A 22,814-nucleotide genomic window follows, 5' to 3' on the forward strand; every position below is an offset into this window, starting at 1 on the left:
CCTCTATAGGGTTCACAATCAGGGGCCATAATTCAGGAAGTTATGGTCCGATATGCGCAAATATCGAAAGGAACCGAGATCTTTGGGTTATAAACTTACATTTCAAGTTTCAACAAAATCGGATAAAAATTGTGACCTCTATAGGGTCCACAACCTTGATATACCTTATTTTTACGCTATTTGAGAATGAACGGCGGCCATTTTGTCTGTCAATTTTGTGTTGATTTTCACAAAATTCGAACTCAGCCGCCCTTAGGGTGTAACAGTGATATAATAATACGTTTTTTTAAATCGGATAAAAATTATGACCTCTTTAGGGTCCACAAGCTAAAAACGCGATTTTTCGTACAATCAGGGCCATAATTCAGGAAATTACGGTCCAATGTGATGGAATATCGAAAGGAACCGAGATCTTTGGGTTATAAACTTACATTTCAAGTTTCAACAAAATCGGATAAAAATTGTGACCTCTATAGGGTCCACAACCTTGATATACCATATTTTTACGCTACTTGAGTACGAGGGGCGGCCATTTTGTCCGTCAGTTTTGGGCCGATTTTCACGAAATTCGAACTCAGTCGTCCTTAGGGTGTAACAGTGATACAATAATATGTTTTTTTAAATCGGATAAAAATTATGACCTCTATAGGGTCCACAACCTTGATATACCATATTTTTACGCTATGTGAGAACGAGGGGTGGCCTTTTTGTTTGTCAGTTTTGGGCCGATTTTCACGAAATTCGAACTCAGATGTCCTTAGACGTCTATAGGGTCCACAACCTTGATATACCATATTTTTACGCTACTTGAGTACGAGGGGCGGCCATTTTGTCCGTCAGTTTTGGGCCGATTTTCACGAAATTCAAACTCAGTCGTCCTTAGGGTGTAACAGTGATATAATAATACGTTTTTTTAAATCGGATAAAAATTATGACCTCTATAGGGTCCACAAGCTAAAAATGCGATTTTTTGTACAATCAGGGGACATAATTCAGGAAGTTACGTTCCCATATGCGCGAATATCGAGAGGAACCAAGATCTTTGGGTAACAAGCATACATTTCAAGTTTAAACCAAATTGGATAAAAATTGTGACCTCTACAGTGTTCACAAGCTAAAAAACGTGATTTTTCGTACAATCAGTGGCCATAATCCATGAAGTTACAATCCGATACATGCCAATATCGAAAGGAACCGAGATCTTAGGGTGATAAACCTATATTTCAAGTTTCGTTGAAATCAGATAAAAATTGTGACCTGTAGACTGTTCACAAACAATTGTGGATGGACGGACGGACGGACGGACAGGGGCGACGACAATATACGTCCACATGAAAATGTGGGCGTATAAAAATATATGTTATAGTATATTGCCTTAAACTAAGAAATATGAAATTTAACCTCTCTAGGTTGGAAACTCGCTAAGATATGGCCATTTGAAATCAGGGCACTGAAACGGATCATAAATTCAGTAATTTTTTCAACAAAATCGGATAAAAATTGTGACCTCTATAGGGTCCACAACCTTGATATACCATATTTTTACGCTATTTGAGAACGAGGGGTGGCTTTTGTGTCAGTCAGTTTTGGGCCGATTTTCACGAAATTCAAACTCAGACGTCCTTAGGGTGTAACGGTGGTATAATAATATGTTTTTTTAAATCGGATAAACATTATGACCTCTATACATGTAGGTCCACAAGCTAAAAACGTGATTTTTCGTACAATCAGGGGCCATAATTCAGGAAGTTACGGTCCATCCACATTTGTTCCACATTTTGCCACCTGGTGGCATGAAAAGTATGCATTGGACAATGAGTGTGATGCTAAATTCATAATCTACACCAAAAGTCGTCTTAGATTACAAAGGTAGAGAGTTCTACTCCTATTAGAAATGTGAGTTTAAAGCACCCGAAAACCTGAAAAAAATGACCGAATTTATGGTCCGTTTCATTACCCTAATTTCAAATGGCCATACCTCAGCGAATGTTCTGCCTAGAGAGGTATAATTTTGGATTTGTTATTTTTTATAATTTTTTTGGAGGGGGACACGTTCCCAACTTTCTGAAATTTGGTCCACTTGACATGGAATGACTCACATGTGCTTTTTTTGATAAAAACATAATTCATGGGTTTTCTTCACAAAAATGGATAAATATTATGGAATACTTAAAGGTAGGCAGTAAAGCCATTAATAATTGGTATAAACAGACACGTTTATAGAATTTATATCAGAGATTTGGGTCAAAGAATTTTGGTTACAAATAGCAAGTTTCAGCAACGACCAAATTTACCGATGCAAGTATCAATGTTTGCTCCAGATGCATCGAAAGTTAAAAATTTTCTTTTTTTAAAAAGAGGTCACCCCATTAAGCGGCCAGTCATGAAAATTCCCTTTATTTTACTGTACTCAGGAGAGATTTGATTGGAAGATGAGAATGGACACACTTCGTCAAAAATTCAAGTTTTCAGTCTCGGTACAGCAATGGCTAGAGAGGGATTTCTCGGGCCATTGCTTCAGGAATTGTGAGAACCAGGCTTTCAGCATGTAATTGTATATGACTTTAATCGCTGTCCATTTCCGATAAATATTGAAATATATGTAAATTCCTGGATTATCCTCTGCCAACTTCATTTTTTGCCATTGATTCACTGAGTCTACTGGATGTTTAATTGTCTCAATTGTCTCACAACTGTTAGCCACTAGATCAACACATAGCAAATGCTCCTTACATCGCTCGAAGAGCCAGGCTGCCATTCAGGGGTACATTCACATTTGGGTGTCTCTACTTTCCATAATAAATACTTTCGTGAGAATGTAAACTGTATCTTTAAATGCACCCACTGGAAATACGAGCACAATGCATAGTTTTCTGGCATCAAATAGACTATTTTTTTAATGTTTTAGTCTATAAAGCTATAATTTGATAATTCTTGTAACTATGGATTAATAAATCAACTTACAGATCTGAATATCATATGTAATGGCATTGATATGTTGAAATTAAAAGCTAAATTATTGACGACTTGTACTATAAAAAACATTGACACCATTGAAACATAGTAACTGAAACGAAAATATATACAATAGTGAGAGAAAGTGAAATGATCTCAATGTAGGGTAAAACATTATTTGCACACACAACCTATTTTCGACAAACATATAGAGAAAGCATACAAGCTTATTTCAAGCTAGACCTCTTTGATTTTGATAGAAAATCAGACTGAAAATTTCACGTTAAACCCAGCATTTTGACATATAACCTATTTTGTTTTCCACTGCCAACACAGTAAGCAAGCCCACTTCTTATCTTTCAAAACACAAATTTAACCATATAGAACTTGACCTATTACTTGAAATTACACAATGACAGATCAACCAAATGTATATTTTGCCATAAATCAGAGTAGTTTACATGTAGATCCTTTCAGCAAATGCCAATGGAAACAGGGTACAATCCACCAAAGGAAACGGATACTGGACCTATCATTGCAGCAAATAAAATTTCAATTGCGGAAATACAGTAAACCTCGCATAAGTTGGATTCGTGTAAGTCGGATCTTTGCTCAACTCGAATAAAATCGTTTGGACCCTTTGATCCTGCACGTTTTTCTTACTAAATTTCTGCACGCAAGTCGGATCTTTGCTCTGGCTTTTTGACTTCACTGTTGTAAGTGGGATCGGCAGTATGTTCAGAATTTGACTAAGTCAGTTTCGTCCCGTTAGGTATTCCATACACAGAGCCTCCAAATACTTTCACCTATCATTTTGACTGAAATTAGCCTATTTGACGCGACGCAATAATAGAATTTTTCCGGAAAATTCGAAACTAGGGGTCTGCTGTATGAGACACTTCCCGGGAAAATTTAAGACATTTTTCAAAGATTTCAACACACTACCGTCGACATGGCGACAAAACGGAAGTTATCTACTCACACATACGAACAAAAGCTTGAAATCATCTAATACGGCGAAAAAAATCCAGGTATGAAGAAAAGGGACATTGCTCTTCATTTTGACATTAGCCCTCAAACTTTTGGTGACATTCTGAAGAACAGAAACAAAATCAAGGATGTGTGTGCCAGTGATGACAAGTCCTCATCATTTGCAAAATGACAGACCTAGACCTATCACCCATCCACAGGTTGACCAAGCACTTCTCCTGTAGCCCGACAGATTTCGGTTTGACCTGATATCCGATTTGATGGAAGCATGCTACTAGAAAAGGCAAAGAAGTTCCAAGGCCAACTTCCAGATGAGTCCCACGAAGAGATAAATATGGCATGGGTGGATCGATTCAAGAAAAGGTATGGGCTTAGTAAAGTGCACAAAGCAGGTGAATCTGGTGGCGTTGATGTAGAAGTTGTGCGGGAGTGGAAGGAAGGCAAACTTACAGAAAATTTTTAAGTCTTACGCACATAAAGACATTTATAATGCTGACGAAACAGGCCTATTTTGGTTGCCACTTTCAGATAACTCACTGGGCTTTTCTGGTCAAAGTCACAACGGCGCTAAACAACCAAAATCCCGAATAACGGTACTAGTCGGGGCTAATATGGATGGCTCTCATAAATTACCTCTGTATGTTATTGGTAAATCACAGAAGCCCATGGAATTTAAAAATGTCATGGTGCCTGTACAGTGCTGTGTTCGAAAGCTGGCTACGTAGGTTGGATCGAAAATTGAGGTTGGAAGATCGGAAAATTGTGATGGTGATTGATAATTGTCCGGCACACCCAACAATACACCCAAGAAACATAGAATTGGTATTTCTTCCGCCAAATACGACCAGCCACACACAACCAATGGACAGTGGGATCATAAAAAATCTCAAGTACCACTACAGAAGAATGTTGGCCATCAAACGACGAAGAGGAGGTTGTTGTAATCCCGGAAGCTCAGGATACAGAAGATCGGAACATATGGGAGCATTTACACACGGTTTATGGAGATGCTGTCCCGAATGATATGAATGAGTATTTGAGTGTCGATGACGACGTCCAAACATCTGCTATACTTGACGACGACCAGATTGTCGCAATAGTTGTTTCTGATGACAGTGGCAATGTCGAGGATGCTGGAAGTACTGATGAGGACAGTGAAGTATAAGTAAAAGATCCAGTAAAGCCGAGTGATGTCTTCTCTGCACTCATAACACTGCAGATGTACGTCTACAGAAATGTGCAGATTTAGATGTCATTCTGATGAAACAGTCGGGAAAGTGCGGCAAGCAATCTAATCTAACAGACTTTATCGAACATTGAATTAAATGTTCAATATTGTTCAGATTTAGAGTCTAGAGGCCTCTGGAAGCCAGATAGAGGTCATTCGGATGAAACAGTTTGTTAAACGTGCCAAGTAACCTAAACTAACAGACTTTTTTGCATATTGAATGTTCGATATTCATTTCATCAATAACCAGCGGCTGGCAGGCAGGATACGCCCACATTTTTGAGAGATGGATAGAGAACAAGCTAAAAAGAAAGTGATTTTTCCTACAATCAAGGACCATAATTCATGAAGTTACAATTCGATATGCGCAAATATCGAAAGGAACCAAGATCTTTGGGTTATAAACATGCATTTCAGGTTTCATCAAAATCGGATTCAAATTGTAACCTCTACAGGGTTCACAACCTTGGTATACCATATTTTTACATCTTTCGCGTACAAGCGGTGGCCACTTTGTCCGGCAGTTTTGGTTTGATTTTCAGGAAATTTGAACTCAACTTTTATTATGGTCAGGGTGTTACGGTGATATATTCAAACGATTTTTAAAATCAGATAATAACTGTGACCTTCAGAGGGACCACAAGCTAAAAGAGGCGATTTTTCGTATAATCAGGGGCCATAATTCATGAAGTTACGATCCGATATGCGACAATATCGAAAGGAACCGAGATCTTTGGGTTATAAACTTATATTTCAATTTTCAACAAAATCGGATAAAAGTTGTGACCTCTATAGGGTCCACAAGCTAAAAACGTGATTTTTCGTACAAACAGGGGCCATAATCCATGAAGTTTCGATCCGATACATGCCAATATCGAAAGCAGTCAAGATCTTTTGGGGATAAACCTATATTTCAAGTTTCGTCAAAATTGGACAAGAATTGTGACCTGTAGAGAGTCCACAAACAAATTGTGGACGGACAGACATCCGGGGCGACGACAATATACGTCCACATGAAAATGTGGTCGTATAAAAATACCCTTTTATGCCTGTATTTTCGATAAATGTGCCTTTGAATCAATTATTATCCAGCTCTTGCAGTTTATTTCTAATCGAGTTAAGATTGAATTTTGATCTTTGGCTAACTCGGATCTTCGCTTAACTCAGACAAAATTGGTCAGTCCACTTACATGTAGATCCGACTTATGCGAAGTTTACTGTATTTAGAAGAAAAGACTATAGAATGTTTGTCTAAATTGGACATTTGTTTCATTATAATTTAACTACTAGGTAAGACTAAGAGTTGCCGGGAATATGTTTTAGCACCAGTAACTGGTAAAACAAGCCAACAGTGAGGCTGATGTCCCCCGCCGAAATAGGAAAATAATTAGAGGACACATATAAAAATCAAATTGCGTATCGCTCTGCTTACCCTGAGCAGAAAATGCTCATTATCAAACTTAGTCAAGGTATTACTGTAATGAAACTATACACCAAGTTTCATCAATCTCACTTAATTAGAACTAAAGTTATCGTGTCCCAAAGCATCAACCAATCAAATTGCTTATCTCTGCTTACCCTAAGCGGAAAATGCTCATCTTCGAACTCCATCAAGGCATTGACCTAATCAACACATACACCAAGTTTGAACATTCTAGCTCAATTAGGAAGAGAGTTATCGTGCCCCAAAGTATCAACCAATCAAATTGCTTATCTCTGCTTACCCTAAGCGGAAAATGCTCATCTTCGAACTCCATCAAGGCATTGACCTAATAAACACATACACCAAGTTTGAACATTCTAGCTCAATTAAAAGTTATCGTGTCCCAAAGCATCAACCAATCAAATTGCTTATCTCTGCTTACCCTAAGCGGAAAATGCTCATCTTCGAACTCCATCAAGGCATTGACCTAATCAACACATACACCAAGTTTGAACATTCTAGCCCAATTAGGAAGAGAGTTATCGTGTCCCAAAGCATCAACCAATCAAATTGCTTATCTCTGCTTACCCTAAGCGGAAAATGCTCATCTTCGAACTCCATCAAGGCATTGACCTAATAAACACATACACCAAGTTTGAACATTCTAGCTCAATTAGGAAGAGAGTTATTGTGTCCCAAAAAGTGTGACGGACAGACAGACGGACAGACAGACGGACGAACCCATTTTAATAGTCCCCTGCTTTCTTCGAAAGGTGGGGGACAATAAATGAATGGTGATAAGTTTTACTGAACATTTCGATCAGCGAAGTACCCAATAAATAAAACTTCTATGTAACAGCCCATCTTTTTAAAAAAAATTTTTTTTTAAAAATAGTGGAAACCGTAATTCACTCACTATTATGAATTTAGTGCATTTCATAAATGACATTACATGTATTAATAATATTTATGAGGTCTCTCTATGTGACATTTTTATTTTCAAAAACAATCTTAATTTTCAAGTAAAATATTTTGTACTATTAATAGTATTAAACTGTTTTCACATTATTTTCAAAAGTTTTAAGATGAGAAATCTTACCATAAAACATTGTATGTAGAGCCGTTAATAGATGCAATTAATTCAAAGTAACAAAAAAGGAAGCTTAGTATTAAATGAGATGATATGTACATCATGTATATTATGAACAAAAGAAATAAAAATTCTATACCACTGTACAACAATGCTATACAGAAATTCATTATGGGCATGCTCGATTGAACGTTCCGGAATTGAATTCTGTCAAACCCAAAAATAGTACCAATCGAGTGAAAATGGGAATTTGGGGCTAGAACGCATGCGCTGACTGCATGAGAAAATATCTCAAGCAACCATGACAGATGAAACATATTCATTGTGGTTAATTACGTCACGATTCTACTCACACCACCTCCATTGTCGGGACTGGCAGAAACTGTTCCAGGACTGAATTTTGCATCACATGATAGCAATTCCGAAAATTCAGAACATTCTGGACTGATAATTGACCATCCCTAATCAAGCATCCCTATAACTAGTTTGTGAAGGGGGGTAACTCTATTTTGGCACGTCCAGGACTTTAGACATCCACAGTCTTCACTACATAATCATAATCAGCGACATGTCTAATCAACTGATGTGATTTCACATTATAAAATATTTACTAACAGTTAAATACTGGCTGAGATAATGTGTCAGTTGATAATGCCAATGCCCAATGGTACTTCGGTCATTCTATGCCAAGTATAAATCCATATTTTACAAGACTACAACATACATGTTCATGTACTTATACCGGTAATTTATATTTAATATTCACACATGTATATTAACTCACTGCAGTGTTGTAAAGAATATATTTATAAATAAAAATCAATAATAAATAACATTGTTACCGGTATCATTAATCAATATTTCATAATACATGTGGATACAAACATTTTAAATTAACTATTATGATTTGGATTACGGTATTTTTATAATGGTTATTGTGTATTTTACATACCTAAAAGGTACCACTGCCTTTTTCATTCCAAACTTACTAGTAAATATAAAACCTTCTAAAGCAATAAACAGAAACTGAGAAAAGGTTACTATATTGCCACTTCCTGGATATTCACTGAAAATAAAATAAATAAGCTTACATATTTTCAAAATTTAGCGAATACGACCTAATATTTGAGGATTACTACCTGCCATATTTGACAAATTCAGTTGTTTTTTTTAAAATTTCTGTTGTGGTATTGCCCTACAGTACACTAGAACTTGGGGTTAAGCATCCTACTTTTCTGAACCATCCCAACTTTAAAACATGAGTCGAGATACATGTACAAGAATAAAATTGATATTGTTGTTTTGTTAATCAATTTTTTTTTCTTTTATTTTAAATAATAATAATACAAAAACATTTCTTAATACATAAATTAAATATGTCTAAAAATACATGTGTAGACAATATATACTCTTCAAAAAAAGTAGCGGATACTGAAATGCAAATAGATGCAGGTTGTGATATGATAAATAGTCATGGACACTTGACATGCTTTGAGAGTACTGGTATGTTCACAGATGAAGAACTTATCGCCCCAACAGAACCACTGAACTGCATGTGCGACACGCAATAGCGCCATACACATGGTAGGGGTTCATTGTCAAATTTGACACTTCAAGGAAGGGTTGATGAAAACTGCCGCGTGCTGGTTTATCCTATCCATGTTTGCTTTCCTATTGGTTCTTGCATAAGATTTACTGTTTAGCATATCTTTGCTTTAGTATGTTACGTTTAATTTGATTGGGAGACGTGTTCGTCGACGTCAACCGACAACACTGCAAGAATTGGCCGTGGCACTACCAGAAGAGTGAGTCAGATTGGCCCAAATCGTGATTGATTAGGAGCATGCCATGATGAATTGCTGAATGTCTGAGGATTGGTGGAGCAACAAGCCAATAGTGAGGCTGATGTCCCCCGCTGAAATCCCAAAATAAATAGATGACACATATTAATTAATCGCATATTTTTTTTTTTCAAAAGTATCAAGCAATCAAACTGATTATCAACTATACACTAAGTTTCATCACTCTCTATCAGACAGAATCAAAGTTATCTTGTCCCAAAGCATCGATCAATAAAATTGCTTAGCTTAGCTTAGCTGTAGCTCAAAATGTTAATTATTGAACACAGTCAAGACATTCACCTAATGAATATCTACATCAAGTTTAAACATTCTACCTCAATTAAAGGCAGAGTTGTTACATTCCAAAGTCTTGACCAATCAAATTGCTTATCGCTCCTTAGCCTAAGCAGAAAATTCTCATCATCAAACTTAGTCAAGGTAATGATATAATCAATCTATACTCAGAGTTTCATCACTCTCACTTACTTATAGCCTAACCAAAGTTATCGTGTCCCAAAGCATCAGCCATTCAGATTGCTTAGCTCTGTTTACAGTAAGCAGACAAGACTATGTTTATCATCGAACTCCATCAAGGCATTCACCTAATGAATGCCTACACCAAGTGTGAACATTCTAGCTCAATTATAATGAGAGTTATTGTGTTCCAAAGTCTCGACCAATCAAATTGCTTATCGCTCTGCTTACCATGAGCAGAAAATGCCCATTATCGAACCTAGTCAAGGTATTGATGTAATAAAACTATACAACAACTTTCGTCACTCTCACTTAATTAGAAATGAAATGAAATGGAGTTTAACGTCCTACTGTTTTGCTCCAAACTGGGCTAATGAAGACGGGCATACGCCATACAGTGTGCTATGAGGGAAATTTTGCCCGGACAGCGGCACTACAGCCTACTCTTATATCGAATTCCAACTGTCAAGGGATCTTTTAAGCGCACGCCAATGTGTACACAGGACCTCGGTTTTCCATTTCATCCGAATGACTAGACAGCTGTCCTTGTCAGGCCCTCCTTCCTGCAACACTGACAAGGGGGAACCACGCCGGAAAATCTGGGTGAACTTTCTCGGCCAATGCAGGGATCGAACACCCGACCTCCAGGCTAGTGTCTTACCCACTTAGCCACCGTTACCCCCCAAACTAAAGTTATCCAGTCCCAAAAAGCATCAACCAATCAAATTGCTTATCTCTGCTTACCCCAAGCAAAAATGCTCATCTTGAAACTCCATCAAGGCATTGACGTAATAAACACATACACCAAGTTTGAACATTTTAGCTCAATTAGAAGGAGAGTTATTGACCTAATAACACCCACGCCAATTGTGAACATTCTAGCTCAATTATAATGAGAGTTATTGTGTTTCAAAGACTCAGCCAATCAAATTGCTTATCCCTCTGCTTACCCTGAGCAGAAAATGCTCATTATCGAACTTTGTCAAGGTATTGATGTAATGAAACTATACACCAAGTTTCATCACTCTCACTCAATTATCCCTCATAGCACACTGTATGGCGTATGCCCGTCTTCATTAGCCCAGCTTAGAAGCAGAACAGTAGGACGTTAAACTCCATTTCATTTCATTTCATTTCTCACTTAATTAGAACTAAAGTTATCGTGTCTAAAAGCATCAACCAATCAAATTGCTTATCTCTGCTTACCCTAAGAAGAAAAATGCTCATCTTTGAACTCCATCAAGGCATTGACCTAATAAACATTTACACCAAGTTTGAACATTCTAGCTCAATTAGAAGGAGCGTTATTGTGTGCCAAAAAGTGTGACGGACAGACAGACGGACGGACAGATGAATGAGCCCATTTTAAGAGTCCCTTGCTTTCTTCGAAAGGCGGGGGACAAAAAAAAGGAAATAACTAGGGAGTAATTAATATGTATTAAGCTGTTAACTCTTGCATCTACAGTTCCTATTTTATACAAACCTTCAAAATATGTCTGAAAATTAAAATACGAGTTAGCCCCAGCCATAATAACAACATAATTCAAAATATAACAAAGCATCAACCAATCAAATTGCTTATCTCTGCTTACCCTAAGCGGAAAATGCTCATCTTCGAACTCCATCAAGGCATTGACCTAATCAACACATACACCAAGTTTGAACATTCTAGCCCAATTAGGAAGAGAGTTATCGTGTCCCAAAGCATCAACCAATCAAATTGCTTATCTCTGCTTACCCTAAGCGGAAAATGCTCATCTTCGAACTCCATCAAGGCATTGACCTAATAAACACATACACCAAGTTTGAACATTCTAGCTCAATTAGGAAGAGAGTTATTGTGTCCCAAAAAGTGTGATGGACAGACAGACGGACAGACAGACAGACGGACGAACCCATTTTAATAGTCCCCTGCTTTCTTCGAAAGGCGGGGGACAATTACTCATTATTAAGACAAAAATCAAAAATGTCCATTTTCACTTTTGAAGGTGTATCTCTTTGCGAGTGAAATGGGGACGTCAATATGAACTGTTTATGCAATTGGCATTTCCACAGTTTTGTATTGTTTCTGAATATCCCCTACTTTTTTTAAAGAGTATAATACAATGCAATAAACAAGCCAACAGTGAGGCTGATGCCCCCCGCCGAAATAGGAAAATAATTAGAGAGTTATTGTGTTCCAAAGTCTCAGCAAATCAAATTGCTTATCGCTCTGCTTAATCTGAGCAGAAAATGCTCATTATCGATCTTAGTCAAGGTATTACTGTAATGAAACTATACACCAAGTTTCATCACTCTCACTTAATTAGAACTAAAGTTATAGTGTCCCAAAGCATCAACCAATCAAATTGTTTATCTCTGCTTACCCTAAGCGGAACGGACAGACAAACAGACAGACGGACGAACCCATTTTAATAGTTCCCTGCTTTCTTCGAAAGGCGGGGGACAATAAGCATGAACATTTACTCAATTCGAAGATCAACCAATCAAATTGTTTATCTCTGCTTACCATAAGCGGAACGGACAGACAGACAAACAGACAGACGGACGAACCCATTTTAATAGTTCCCTGCTTTCTTCGAAAGGCGGGGGACAATCAAAGTAGGAGAGTTATTGTTTTCCAAAGTCTCGACCAATCAAATTGCGTATCGCTCTGCTTACCCTGAGCAGAAAATGCTCATTATCAAACTTAGTCAAGGTATTACTGTAATGAAACTATACACCAAGTTTCATCAATCTCACTTAATTAGAACTAAAGTTATCGTGTCCCAAAGCATCAACCAATCAAATTGCTTATCTCTGCTTACCCTAAGCTGAAAATGCTCATCTTCGAACTCCATCAAGGCATTGACCTAATAAACACATACACCAAGTTTGAACATTCTAGCTGAATTAGGAAGAGAGTTATCGTGTCCCAAAAAGTGTGACGGACAGACAGACGGACAGACAGAAGGACAGACAGACGGACAGACAGACAGACAGACAGACGGACGAACCCATTTTAATAGTCCCCTGCTTTCTTCGAAAGGCGGGGGACAATAAAATACATGTACTTAAATATATTATACACTCTACCGGGGTTGATCATCAAATTGATATTGTTGTTTTAATAAATTGATGGTTGTGTTTCATTGTTTGTATTAATGTTTTAGTACTTTGCTGTTTTAACAGATATTGGTAGTTGTGTTCGTTTCATTATTTGATCATGAAGCACTTCGAAGAAAATCAATTAACAAAACATTGATATATAACTAAACTGAGTAGTAGTACTCATACACGGCTGTGCTTTCCATCAGGGTCAGGCAGTTTAGAGAAAGATCCAAGAAAACAGACCTCATGTATGTTACTTTAACCCTTTCATTCTGTCTACCCGGTAGTACTGGGTATTGTAAAATGTTGTTAAAATACGCGTACCCGGTATTACCGTGTACTCAGTCAAGCCCCCGCTAAAATTAGTACCGTAACTGCAAGTGCCATCTATTTTATTTTCTATACACTAGAACATATTTCCACGTGTTTCAAAGCGGCAAACCGTAAAATGGCGGAGTGCATAGTGGCAACGTAGACGATGCACTCTCGACGAAGTCGTGAATGACATCTTGCAAACCAACACGTGGACAATTTGGAGGCGGGTGATACACATAATTCGTTTCCAGTTACTTGATAATGATAGTAGTGCGGACAGTGATTGGTATTATGAAGTACGTGTGTGATTTGTTGCGTGACGTTCCGCCTATGGCTATGTCTCCCGTGCATGATGAACAAGCCCAATGTGAACACGATAGCCCTGTGTCTGCAGTAGATTCTGACAATAATATGGGACTTGGGGATGAAAGTGAAAACAAGGTACTGCAATCCGCACGTGGTCATGGCAGCGGGAGACGTGATGCGCGTGTTCGTGGTGGCATTGCTCATGGCTGCTATTGATATTTTTGTTCATTTTATACATCTTTATCAAAATCCAGTGAAAAAAACAATATCTCATAAGTATTTCATGGAGAAAAATTCGTTTTCGTGTTAGCTTTAGTGAAAAATGAGAAATCCAAAATGGCCGCCATGACTACATTATTATGCAAATTTCCAAAATTCTATTTTTTCCTCTTAGCCCAACCTAGCACAGGCAGTGGATTTACGTCTAGCATTGAAAGGGTTAAGAGTATTTGAAATAATTCACGATACTATTCACAATTATTTGATATTATTCACAATTATTTTATACACAATTATTCACAATTAGACTGCCTACAACCAGAAGGACGCTGTCGCTGTTGTTGTTTTTTTTAGAGAAGTACTGGCTCTACCCTTTCTACACTGTACCTGCGGAACACATACAGTACACGGCTAGAGTTTCAGACTAGAATTGCCGAACACGGCGGAAAAACAGTGAATCACAGAGTTTTGCAGTGAAACACGGTGAATCGCTTGCGGGCCGATATCGTCCTGCTTCTAGCATGTTAAAGAAAAAGGTACTTTATTTAAGTAAAAAATCTGTAAATAGGTGAACAGCCTTCCCAGATTTCTCTCAGCTACTAGTTTCTTTCTTATTCGAACTCTATAGGCTTAAATGAGGATGTGCGGTGGCCCTCTATATATAGTGTCGGTGGGCACCGGAGCACATGTGATGTCACAGATGGACCGGAGTCGATCTTTGGCACCGGAGTCGATTATTCCAAAAAGTGGGCAAAGATATTCGGCTAAGAATTTGCCGTCATGATTATGGTTATTTGCATTGACTCAAGGCTCCTAACTCTTTTGATCTCTAAGTTTAAAGTTTTCTTAACTAGCGAGGGCTTAAAAATAACTCTATTAGGTTATGGGCGTGAATGCACTAATTTTTTATTAGCGTTGGCCGTAGGGGTACCACGGCTAAATTAATTGGGAACTCGTCCTTGTTTTTCATATTCGGCGTTGAGTTAGGCTAAGAATTATGCTACTATTTCGCATACTTTGAAAAGTGGCTCTAGGAAAATCTTTCTTGAATTCAACAAGGAGCTCACAAGGTTGTTTTTGCGTTTCTCGATTGAAACGTTGTAAAAATACCCAGTCTTCTTTACTGATGTTTGATTCTGCCAAATCATCGTGATTCGATGTGCGAAAAACTGGCCAGGCCTCTATTTTGAGACATAGATCAACTCCTTCACAAAAAGCCTCCCTGTTGCTCATGGTTGGAAAAGGTACAGGACAAGGCGATCTGCCATATTTTACCTCCGTTGTTTCGGAGACATTGTCCGCAAATTCCACAGATGTGCTTCATTTTCGAAAGTAGGAATAGTAGTGAACGTCCCTATTGTGACGTCACAGGATACCTCTAAGGCTAATTGATGGCAATGTGCCAGGTATTTTGAGCGGAGTCGATGATCCGAGTTCCAAAAATGGGGGTGCACACGAGAGAAATAGCTAACAAAATTTTAAGAACGCAGTGCAAAGGGGTCAGTGGGGAAAAAGAGTAAACGATAAAGTGGGGGACCCCAAGAGAGAGAAAGAGAGAAATGGGGTTTAACGTCCACTCGACACAAACTAGGTCATTTCGGGTCTAACATTTGATTTAATTTTATTTCAATAATTCGCTTGCGCGTAGGGGTGTTTAGCAGTGGGAGGAAAACGGAGGACCCGGAGAAAACCCACGAGGTTGGACAGGCGACCCTACTCCTTGTCACGTACAACCGGGGATTCGAAACCACGCCAGTTGACTCAATGACAGGTCTTATGATACAGCACGCACGTGCTAACCATTCGGCCATCCACCCCCCCCCCCTCGGGACTACATCTTATCGTTAATGCCATCCGGTGCGAATGTTCTTAAAGTGTGAATCCATTTGAATTCATTGGCTTTCCTTACGGCATCGTTTTTGCCGTTATTTGAGTCAGTCTTAAAAAGCTCTATAATTTTAATCATAACATTTCTACTCGTATGTCTATCTGAGTTGAAGTGTAGTGCAACCGGCTTTGGCCTGTTGTGTCTAATATCTGCATAGTGTTCCTTTATTCGTTTTGAAAAGGCCCGTTTGCTTTCTTCTACGTATCCGTATTGTTTTTTGCAGGAGCATGTTAATAGGTAGACTATATTTCTACTTAAACAATTATAGCCCGTGCGGCAGGAATATTTCTTGCCAGTTTTACCACTAATAAAGTAGTTATTTTGGTCAAATTTGTAGCAGATATCACAGTCCTTCTTGATACATTTTTCGAATAGATTTTGAACCGTGACTCCGCTGGTTTGCGGGTCCCGTGGTGGATAGAGTTATGTCCCTTTATTTTCGGGAAGAAAATGTCCAACAACTAAAATTTTGAAATCCCATCACTGTTCACCGGCAATCTATATCGGTTAACATTTTGAACGTAGATATATTACGTTTGGCTATACATGTACATGTATGCGAACAGTGAACAACTTAAACCTATCATTTGGTCTTCGTCTATAACTTCCACATCGTAACACGTAGATGTAATTCATTAATCATTGGCACATATGCCAAAACTAGAGCTGCATTATTTTTAGAACGGCCACTTTGACCAGCCCTAGTTGGTCTCACCAGATTCATCATATTAGTTATGATATCTTTTTTGAAAGGTAAGAGTCCACTGGCAAATCCAGCTGTTTCTATATACTAATTACTATTCCTCCCCTAACTGTTTTCGCACCAAAGAGCGAGTTGCTTGAAGGTTTTGCAAGCACACAATAAGCACACATAGGTGAGTAATATATACAAATATGGATAAGTATACGTAAATAAAAAGTTTTATAGACAAGAAAATGTAACAGTAAAATGTTAGACAGGTTGTTAAAACACTAAGAAAATATCAACATGTATGGAATTTGTGGAAATATTACCGCCATCTTGGATTTCAGCCATTTTGGATTTTCAAATCTTAAATTTAACCTCACCAATAAACTCAGCGACCCCGAAAACCCTTATATACATGTATACTGTCATGATGAGGTTTATTCAGGGAAAAATAATAAAGATTTTTAATGAAATCTAAATTATCACCTTCAGTTTAACCCCTACTATCTTCAGGGGGTGTGTAAAGGGGGATTAGGGAGGTCAGAAAGAAATTAAAAAAATATGTTCATACATGGGTAGGGTAACTACAACTTTTGAAGGGGGCCCCGAATTTGAACATCAACATTTGTAAAATAACACCACCCCCTACTGTCTGTTCCAGGTGATACTACGACTAGAAAATTGCTTGCCATTTCCTCAATTTTTATTCAAAATGGCTAAAACATTGTGAAATAACTGGAATGGTCATCCCTTTGCTTTCTGTCTTGTGAGAATTAAATTCAGATCAAGCTATATAACTTTTCTCCCTTGAAAAATCGTTCTTTGTTGACATCTTGGTACCTAAAACAGCCATGTTTGGCCTAGTTAACTGGAAGAGACTAAGCGAATAAGGGGTGCTTGGTTAGCTTTAAGTCGTTTCGCCCTACTTGGATGGGTAGGTGGTTGTTTCGGCCCAGTAGGCTGTCACGTATGACAATATCTTTATTAGATAATGATAGGTTACAATGTGGTTTGTCGTGGATGTACTGAATAATACATATATATTCACGCTGGTATTGCTGAATGTTTCAAGGTCACAAGTATTTGTACATTAATAAATATAGTATATATGTTATTGTTGTTTATTACAGTTTATGACAACTGGTGAACATGTTTTCAGATTGTGGTAATAAAGTTTGATTATAAACATTTGATTTTATTGTTATTTGTAAGATGTATGATAGTTATTATTTGCCAAGGTTGAGTAATCCACATGTTTGGTTGCAGATATGATTGCATTGAATGCATGTGAACTGCCTGTTTTGTTGTCGTGATTTGATTGGTTGTGAGTGAAACTGTAGTATACGTGGTGGGAGATATGAATTTATATTGTCACTCTAATAATGGATTTTGGGAGAATCACACATATTCATTGATCATATCATTCATGAATCATTCGTAAAGATATTTCAACTAAATGGGTGTTAGACTGTGTGTCTCGTTGGTTTTGACTGTGTGTCGTTATAATGGTAATCTGTGTGATTATGAGCAATAATTAGTACATTTACTTGTAAGTATTGTTTGATTTTTGTAATGTTGATAATCGTGGATGAATAGAAATAATTTGATTATTTGTTAAACATTGTGTTATGTTTTATAGGTGACCTGATTGTGATTGTGATTGTGATTGTGATTCTGATAATGTTAATGTGCTACGGATAGTGTTACCTATATTGTTAGTCTGGTCGTTATTGTTCCAGTTAGTTATTTTTATGGTAATTAAAAGATATACACGAATAACTCATCAACCTTATCATCTTAATCATCTTTTTAAATGTGCCGTGGAGAGTCAAATGGTTGGTGACTGCTGTGTGCGCGTGTACCATCAAATCGTCATCTCATCAACATATAAACGTGATTAGTGGTCTTTTGAATCGGTGGAGACGGTGATATTATTAGAGAATAATTACATAAATATATATATATATATACATATTATAATTGTATTGACTTATATTGTAGTTATATAAAGATATTTAAATTATACTGTGTTTTGTTAATGTGAACTATAAGTACATGACTGTCAATCCGCCCCAAAAAGAACCAAAGGTCCAATTTTGTGACATCTGGCGAGCTTGCCAGGATTTGACTACTTTGTACTTATTGGTTAACATTAATAAATATTCGGATGCATCCATCAATATATTAGTACCTAAACATTTTATTGTAATGTTTTATAGATCGTAATATTATTATTTTGTATTTTATGAATAAGCTCGTACGTTTATATTATTTAAAAAGTTTGTGATCACTTTTGCTAGCTTATGATTTGGTAATTGGATTGATTTAAGTTTTATTGGATACTTGAATAGTTCATTGTCTAGTTTTAGTTCAGTTGGTTTATTTGTAGTTGAGATATCAAAATGGATTTAACTAAATTACTTAAGGCTGGTAAGGAGATGGGTTATGATGGGGAGGCTTTACGAACGTTTGTTGAGAATGAGAGACAGAGAGAAAATATTGAAAGAGAGAGTTTGAGAGTTGAGCGAATTGAAGAGAAAGAAAGAAATTTAAGAGAAATTAATGCTAGAAAGATCTTGTGTGATACTGAAATACATCTTGAGACTATGAAACGTGAAAACACTGACGTCAGTGCTACCCACGAGAGTACTCGCGCCGAAAATGTCCCAGTGCGGAAAATAATAATGAAGTTACCGCCATATGATGATGGACGTGACGACATGGATGCGTATCTCAACAGATTTGAAAGGTATGCTGATGCTCAAGCTTTAGATGATGATTTGAAGGCTGTTAATCTTGCTTCATTGTTACGAGGTAAAGCCCTTGATGTATATTCTAGACTATCTTCTGTTCAAGCTAACGATTATAATAATTTAAAGTTGGCTTTATTAAAAGCATATAATTTAACAGAGGAAGGTTTTAGGTATAAATTCAGAAATTCTAGACTACTGCATGGTGAGTTTTCACATCAATATTTGGCACGTATCGAAGGTTATCTTAATCGCTGGATAAGTTTATCCGGAACTAAAACATTTGAAGATCTTAAAGATTTACTTTTAAGGGAGCAGTTTCTGTCTAGCTGTAATATTGAATTAGCCATGTTCCTGAAAGAAAGAACGCCCGAGTCCGCACAAGAACAAGCTAAACTAGCTGATCAATATTTAGAAGCACATGGTTGGTCTAACAAGTATTTTAAATATAATTCTGATTATTTACAGGAAACTAAAACTCGATCCAGTAGACGGTGTTATATGTGCAACTCTTATAATCATGAAGTGAAGAATTGTCCAGAGGTACGAAGAGCTAATGGTTCTAATATATATAATCCAAATAAATATTCTTATCCGAGATATAATAATAGAGATACATATAATTTTCAGAGTCCACGTTCTTTTGATGCTAGACGTAACCAATCTTTTAATCCTAATTCACAGGGACAGTCTTTTCAGTCATTTCGTACACAACAGAATCAATCAAGTCAGTCATTTCGACCTAACCAGCAACGTCAATCAAGTTATAAATGTAATTCTTGTTTACAAGAACCTAATAATGAATTAAAATCTCAAAATAATTCTAATCATGCTTTCTCTGATTTACAGACAGAATATGCTAAAACGTTATGCGGATGTTGCAATTTTGAAAGTGGTCACGTTGAACTTAAATGTGGACATGAATTACCCGTATTAAGTGCTAGTTGTAAAGATAGTATTAACACTGATGCTATGCCGATATCTGAAGGTTATGTAGAAAATTGTAAAGTAATGGTATTACGTGATTCCGGTTGTAATAGCGTTGTTGTTAAAAAAGATTTAGTTCATGAATCTCAATTTACAGGTTTTATTCAAAGATGTGTTTTAATTGATGGTACTGTAAGAGAAATTCCCGTTGCTAAAATAAACATTGATACACCTTATTTTGTTGGTATTGTAGAAGCCTTATGTATGACTAACCCCGTGTATGATTTAATTCTAGGTAATATTACAGATGTACGTGGTCCGTTCGATCCAGATAAGAATTGGAATCCTGTTAGGTGTGATTCAAAGTTAGTACAAGCAGTTGAAACTAGAGCACAGGTTAAGATAAAAGATAAATTGTTTAAAAGTCTTTCAGTCCCCACAGCAATTGGTGAAGTTACGAAATCAGAAATTGAAAAAGCACAGAAAGATGATAAAACTTTAGACTTGATAAAACTGAAATTAGATAGAGATGAAAAAGAAGTACGAGGTAAACATCAAACATGGTTCATATTAATTAAGAATTTGATTTACAGATGTTTTGTGTCTCCAGATATAAATCACGGAAATGTATATAAACAGTTGGTCGTACCTAAATGTTACAGGGAATTAGTACTTAAGCTGGCGCACGAATCTATTTTTGGAGCTCATCTTGGCATTAGAAAAACAGTTGATAGAGTATTAACACAATTTTATTGGCCTGATTTACAGGGTGATGTAACGCGATTTTGTAGGTCATGTGATCCGTGTCAACGTACATTTCCCAAGGGAAAAGTAACCAAAGCTCCTCTGGGAACACTACCGATAATTGATGTACCTTTTGATCGAGTCGCAGTCGACTTAGTAGGTCCTATTTTTCCTTCAACAGACAGGGGTAACAGATATATTTTAACCTTAGTTGATTTTGCCACTAGATATCCAGAAGCAGTACCACTTAAGTCAATAGAAACGGAACGAATAGCTGAAGCTTTAATAGAAATGTTTTGCAGAATTGGTTTTCCCCGAGAAATTCTTAGTGATAGAGGTAGTCAATTTACATCCGACTTGATGCGTGAGGTAAGTAGACCTTTATCTATTAAACAGTTATTCACTACCCCGTATCATCCAGCTTGTAATGGTTTATGCGAAAGGTTTAACGGTACCTTAAAGACAATGTTAAAGAAAGTTTGTATAGAAAGACCCAAAGACTGGGATAGGTATGTATCGCCTATATTATTTGCTTATAGAGAGTCAGTGCAGGAAACTCTTGGTTTCAGCCCTTTCGAACTTTTATATGGAAGGACAGTGAGGGGTCCTATGACAATTCTACATGAACTTTGGACAGGAGATTTGCCGGAAAGTGAGGTAAGAAATACTTATCAATATGTGTTAGATCTTCAGGAACGATTGGACGAAACTTGTAAATTAGCCAGAGATGAATTAGTGAAAGGGAGAAATAGATATAAGAATTATTACAACAGGAAGGCTAAAGCGCGAAATATAGAGGTAGGTGAAGAAGTTTTGATTTTATTACCAACAGACAATAACAAGTTACTGATGCAGTGGAAGGGTCCGTTTAAAGTTATTGAGAGGTTAGGAACGCTAGATTATAAAATAGATGTAAATGGTAAGATTAAAAGTTATCACATTAATATGTTAAAGAAGTATATTTCGCGAGATACCACTACTGGTAAAGATTTATGTTTACAGGAAGAGGGTACTTTTCAGAAGGTCTGTACAGCTGTCATAGAAGATGGTGTAATTAATGAAGACAGTTTTGATGATCCAGAAATTGATCAGACTGAGATAAGTAAAGAGATTATAGAAATTCCGCAATTGGTCCAGAAGGAAACGCATAATGACGTAATTATTAATCCAGAATTAAGCACAGTAGAAAAGAAAGATTTAACCCATTTATTTCAGGAATACTCTGATGTCCTTACTGATTTACCTGGATGTACAAATTTAGGGAAACATAAAATTTCTTTAATTTCAGATAAACCTATTAGACTTAAACCATATCCTATTCCTTTCGCCATGAAAGACGTTATCGTAAAAGAAGTTGAAAGTATGCTTAAGTTAGGAATTATTGAAAGATCTAACTCGCCGTACTCGTCTCCAGTTGTACTTGTAAAAAAACCAGATGGAACTAATCGTTTTTGTATTGATTTCAGAGCCTTGAATAGATTAACAGTATTCGATGCAGAGCCAATGCCGAGACAGATGGATATATTTTTGAAAATTGCCTCTAGTAAATATCTGTCTAAGATAGATCTTACAAAAGGTTATTGGCAGATAGCTCTTGATGAAGATTCCAAATATAAAACTGCCTTTTCTACTCCATTAGGTTTAATGCAGTTTAAAATGATGCCCTTTGGCTTAGTTACAGCACCTGCTTCTTTCAGTAGAAGTATGCGGGATCTTTTGTATGGATTAGATGGTACTGATAACTATTTAGATGACATTTTAGTTTTTAGCGAGACCTGGGAAGATCACCTGAATATTCTCGGAAAGTTATTTTCGAGGCTGCGGTCTGCTAATATAACGGCTAGACCAAGTAAATGTTATTTTGGGTTTAATAAATTAAATTATCT

At 37.0% G+C, this 22,814-nt stretch overlaps 1 protein-coding gene across 2 annotated transcripts in view; it reads right to left on the minus strand.

The window, feature by feature from the left end:
* LOC126828397 (UDP-xylose and UDP-N-acetylglucosamine transporter) overlaps positions 1–22,814 on the minus strand; it is a 69,080-nt gene that overhangs the window by 40,882 nt on the left and 5,384 nt on the right. For both annotated transcript variants that reach the window (XM_050558187.2, XM_050558185.2), the window contains exons 2-3: positions 8,639–8,752; positions 2,965–3,067 (exon numbers count right to left, since the gene is read on the minus strand). In XM_050558187.2, the coding sequence (XP_050414144.1) occupies positions 2,965–3,067; positions 8,639–8,752 (217 nt within the window). The remainder of the gene's footprint in view (positions 1–2,964; positions 3,068–8,638; positions 8,753–22,814) is intronic.

The sequence above is a fragment of the Patella vulgata genome, chromosome 7 (assembly GCF_932274485.2).
Source record: "Patella vulgata chromosome 7, xgPatVulg1.2, whole genome shotgun sequence".
NCBI classification, from domain to species: domain Eukaryota; kingdom Metazoa; phylum Mollusca; class Gastropoda; family Patellidae; genus Patella; species Patella vulgata.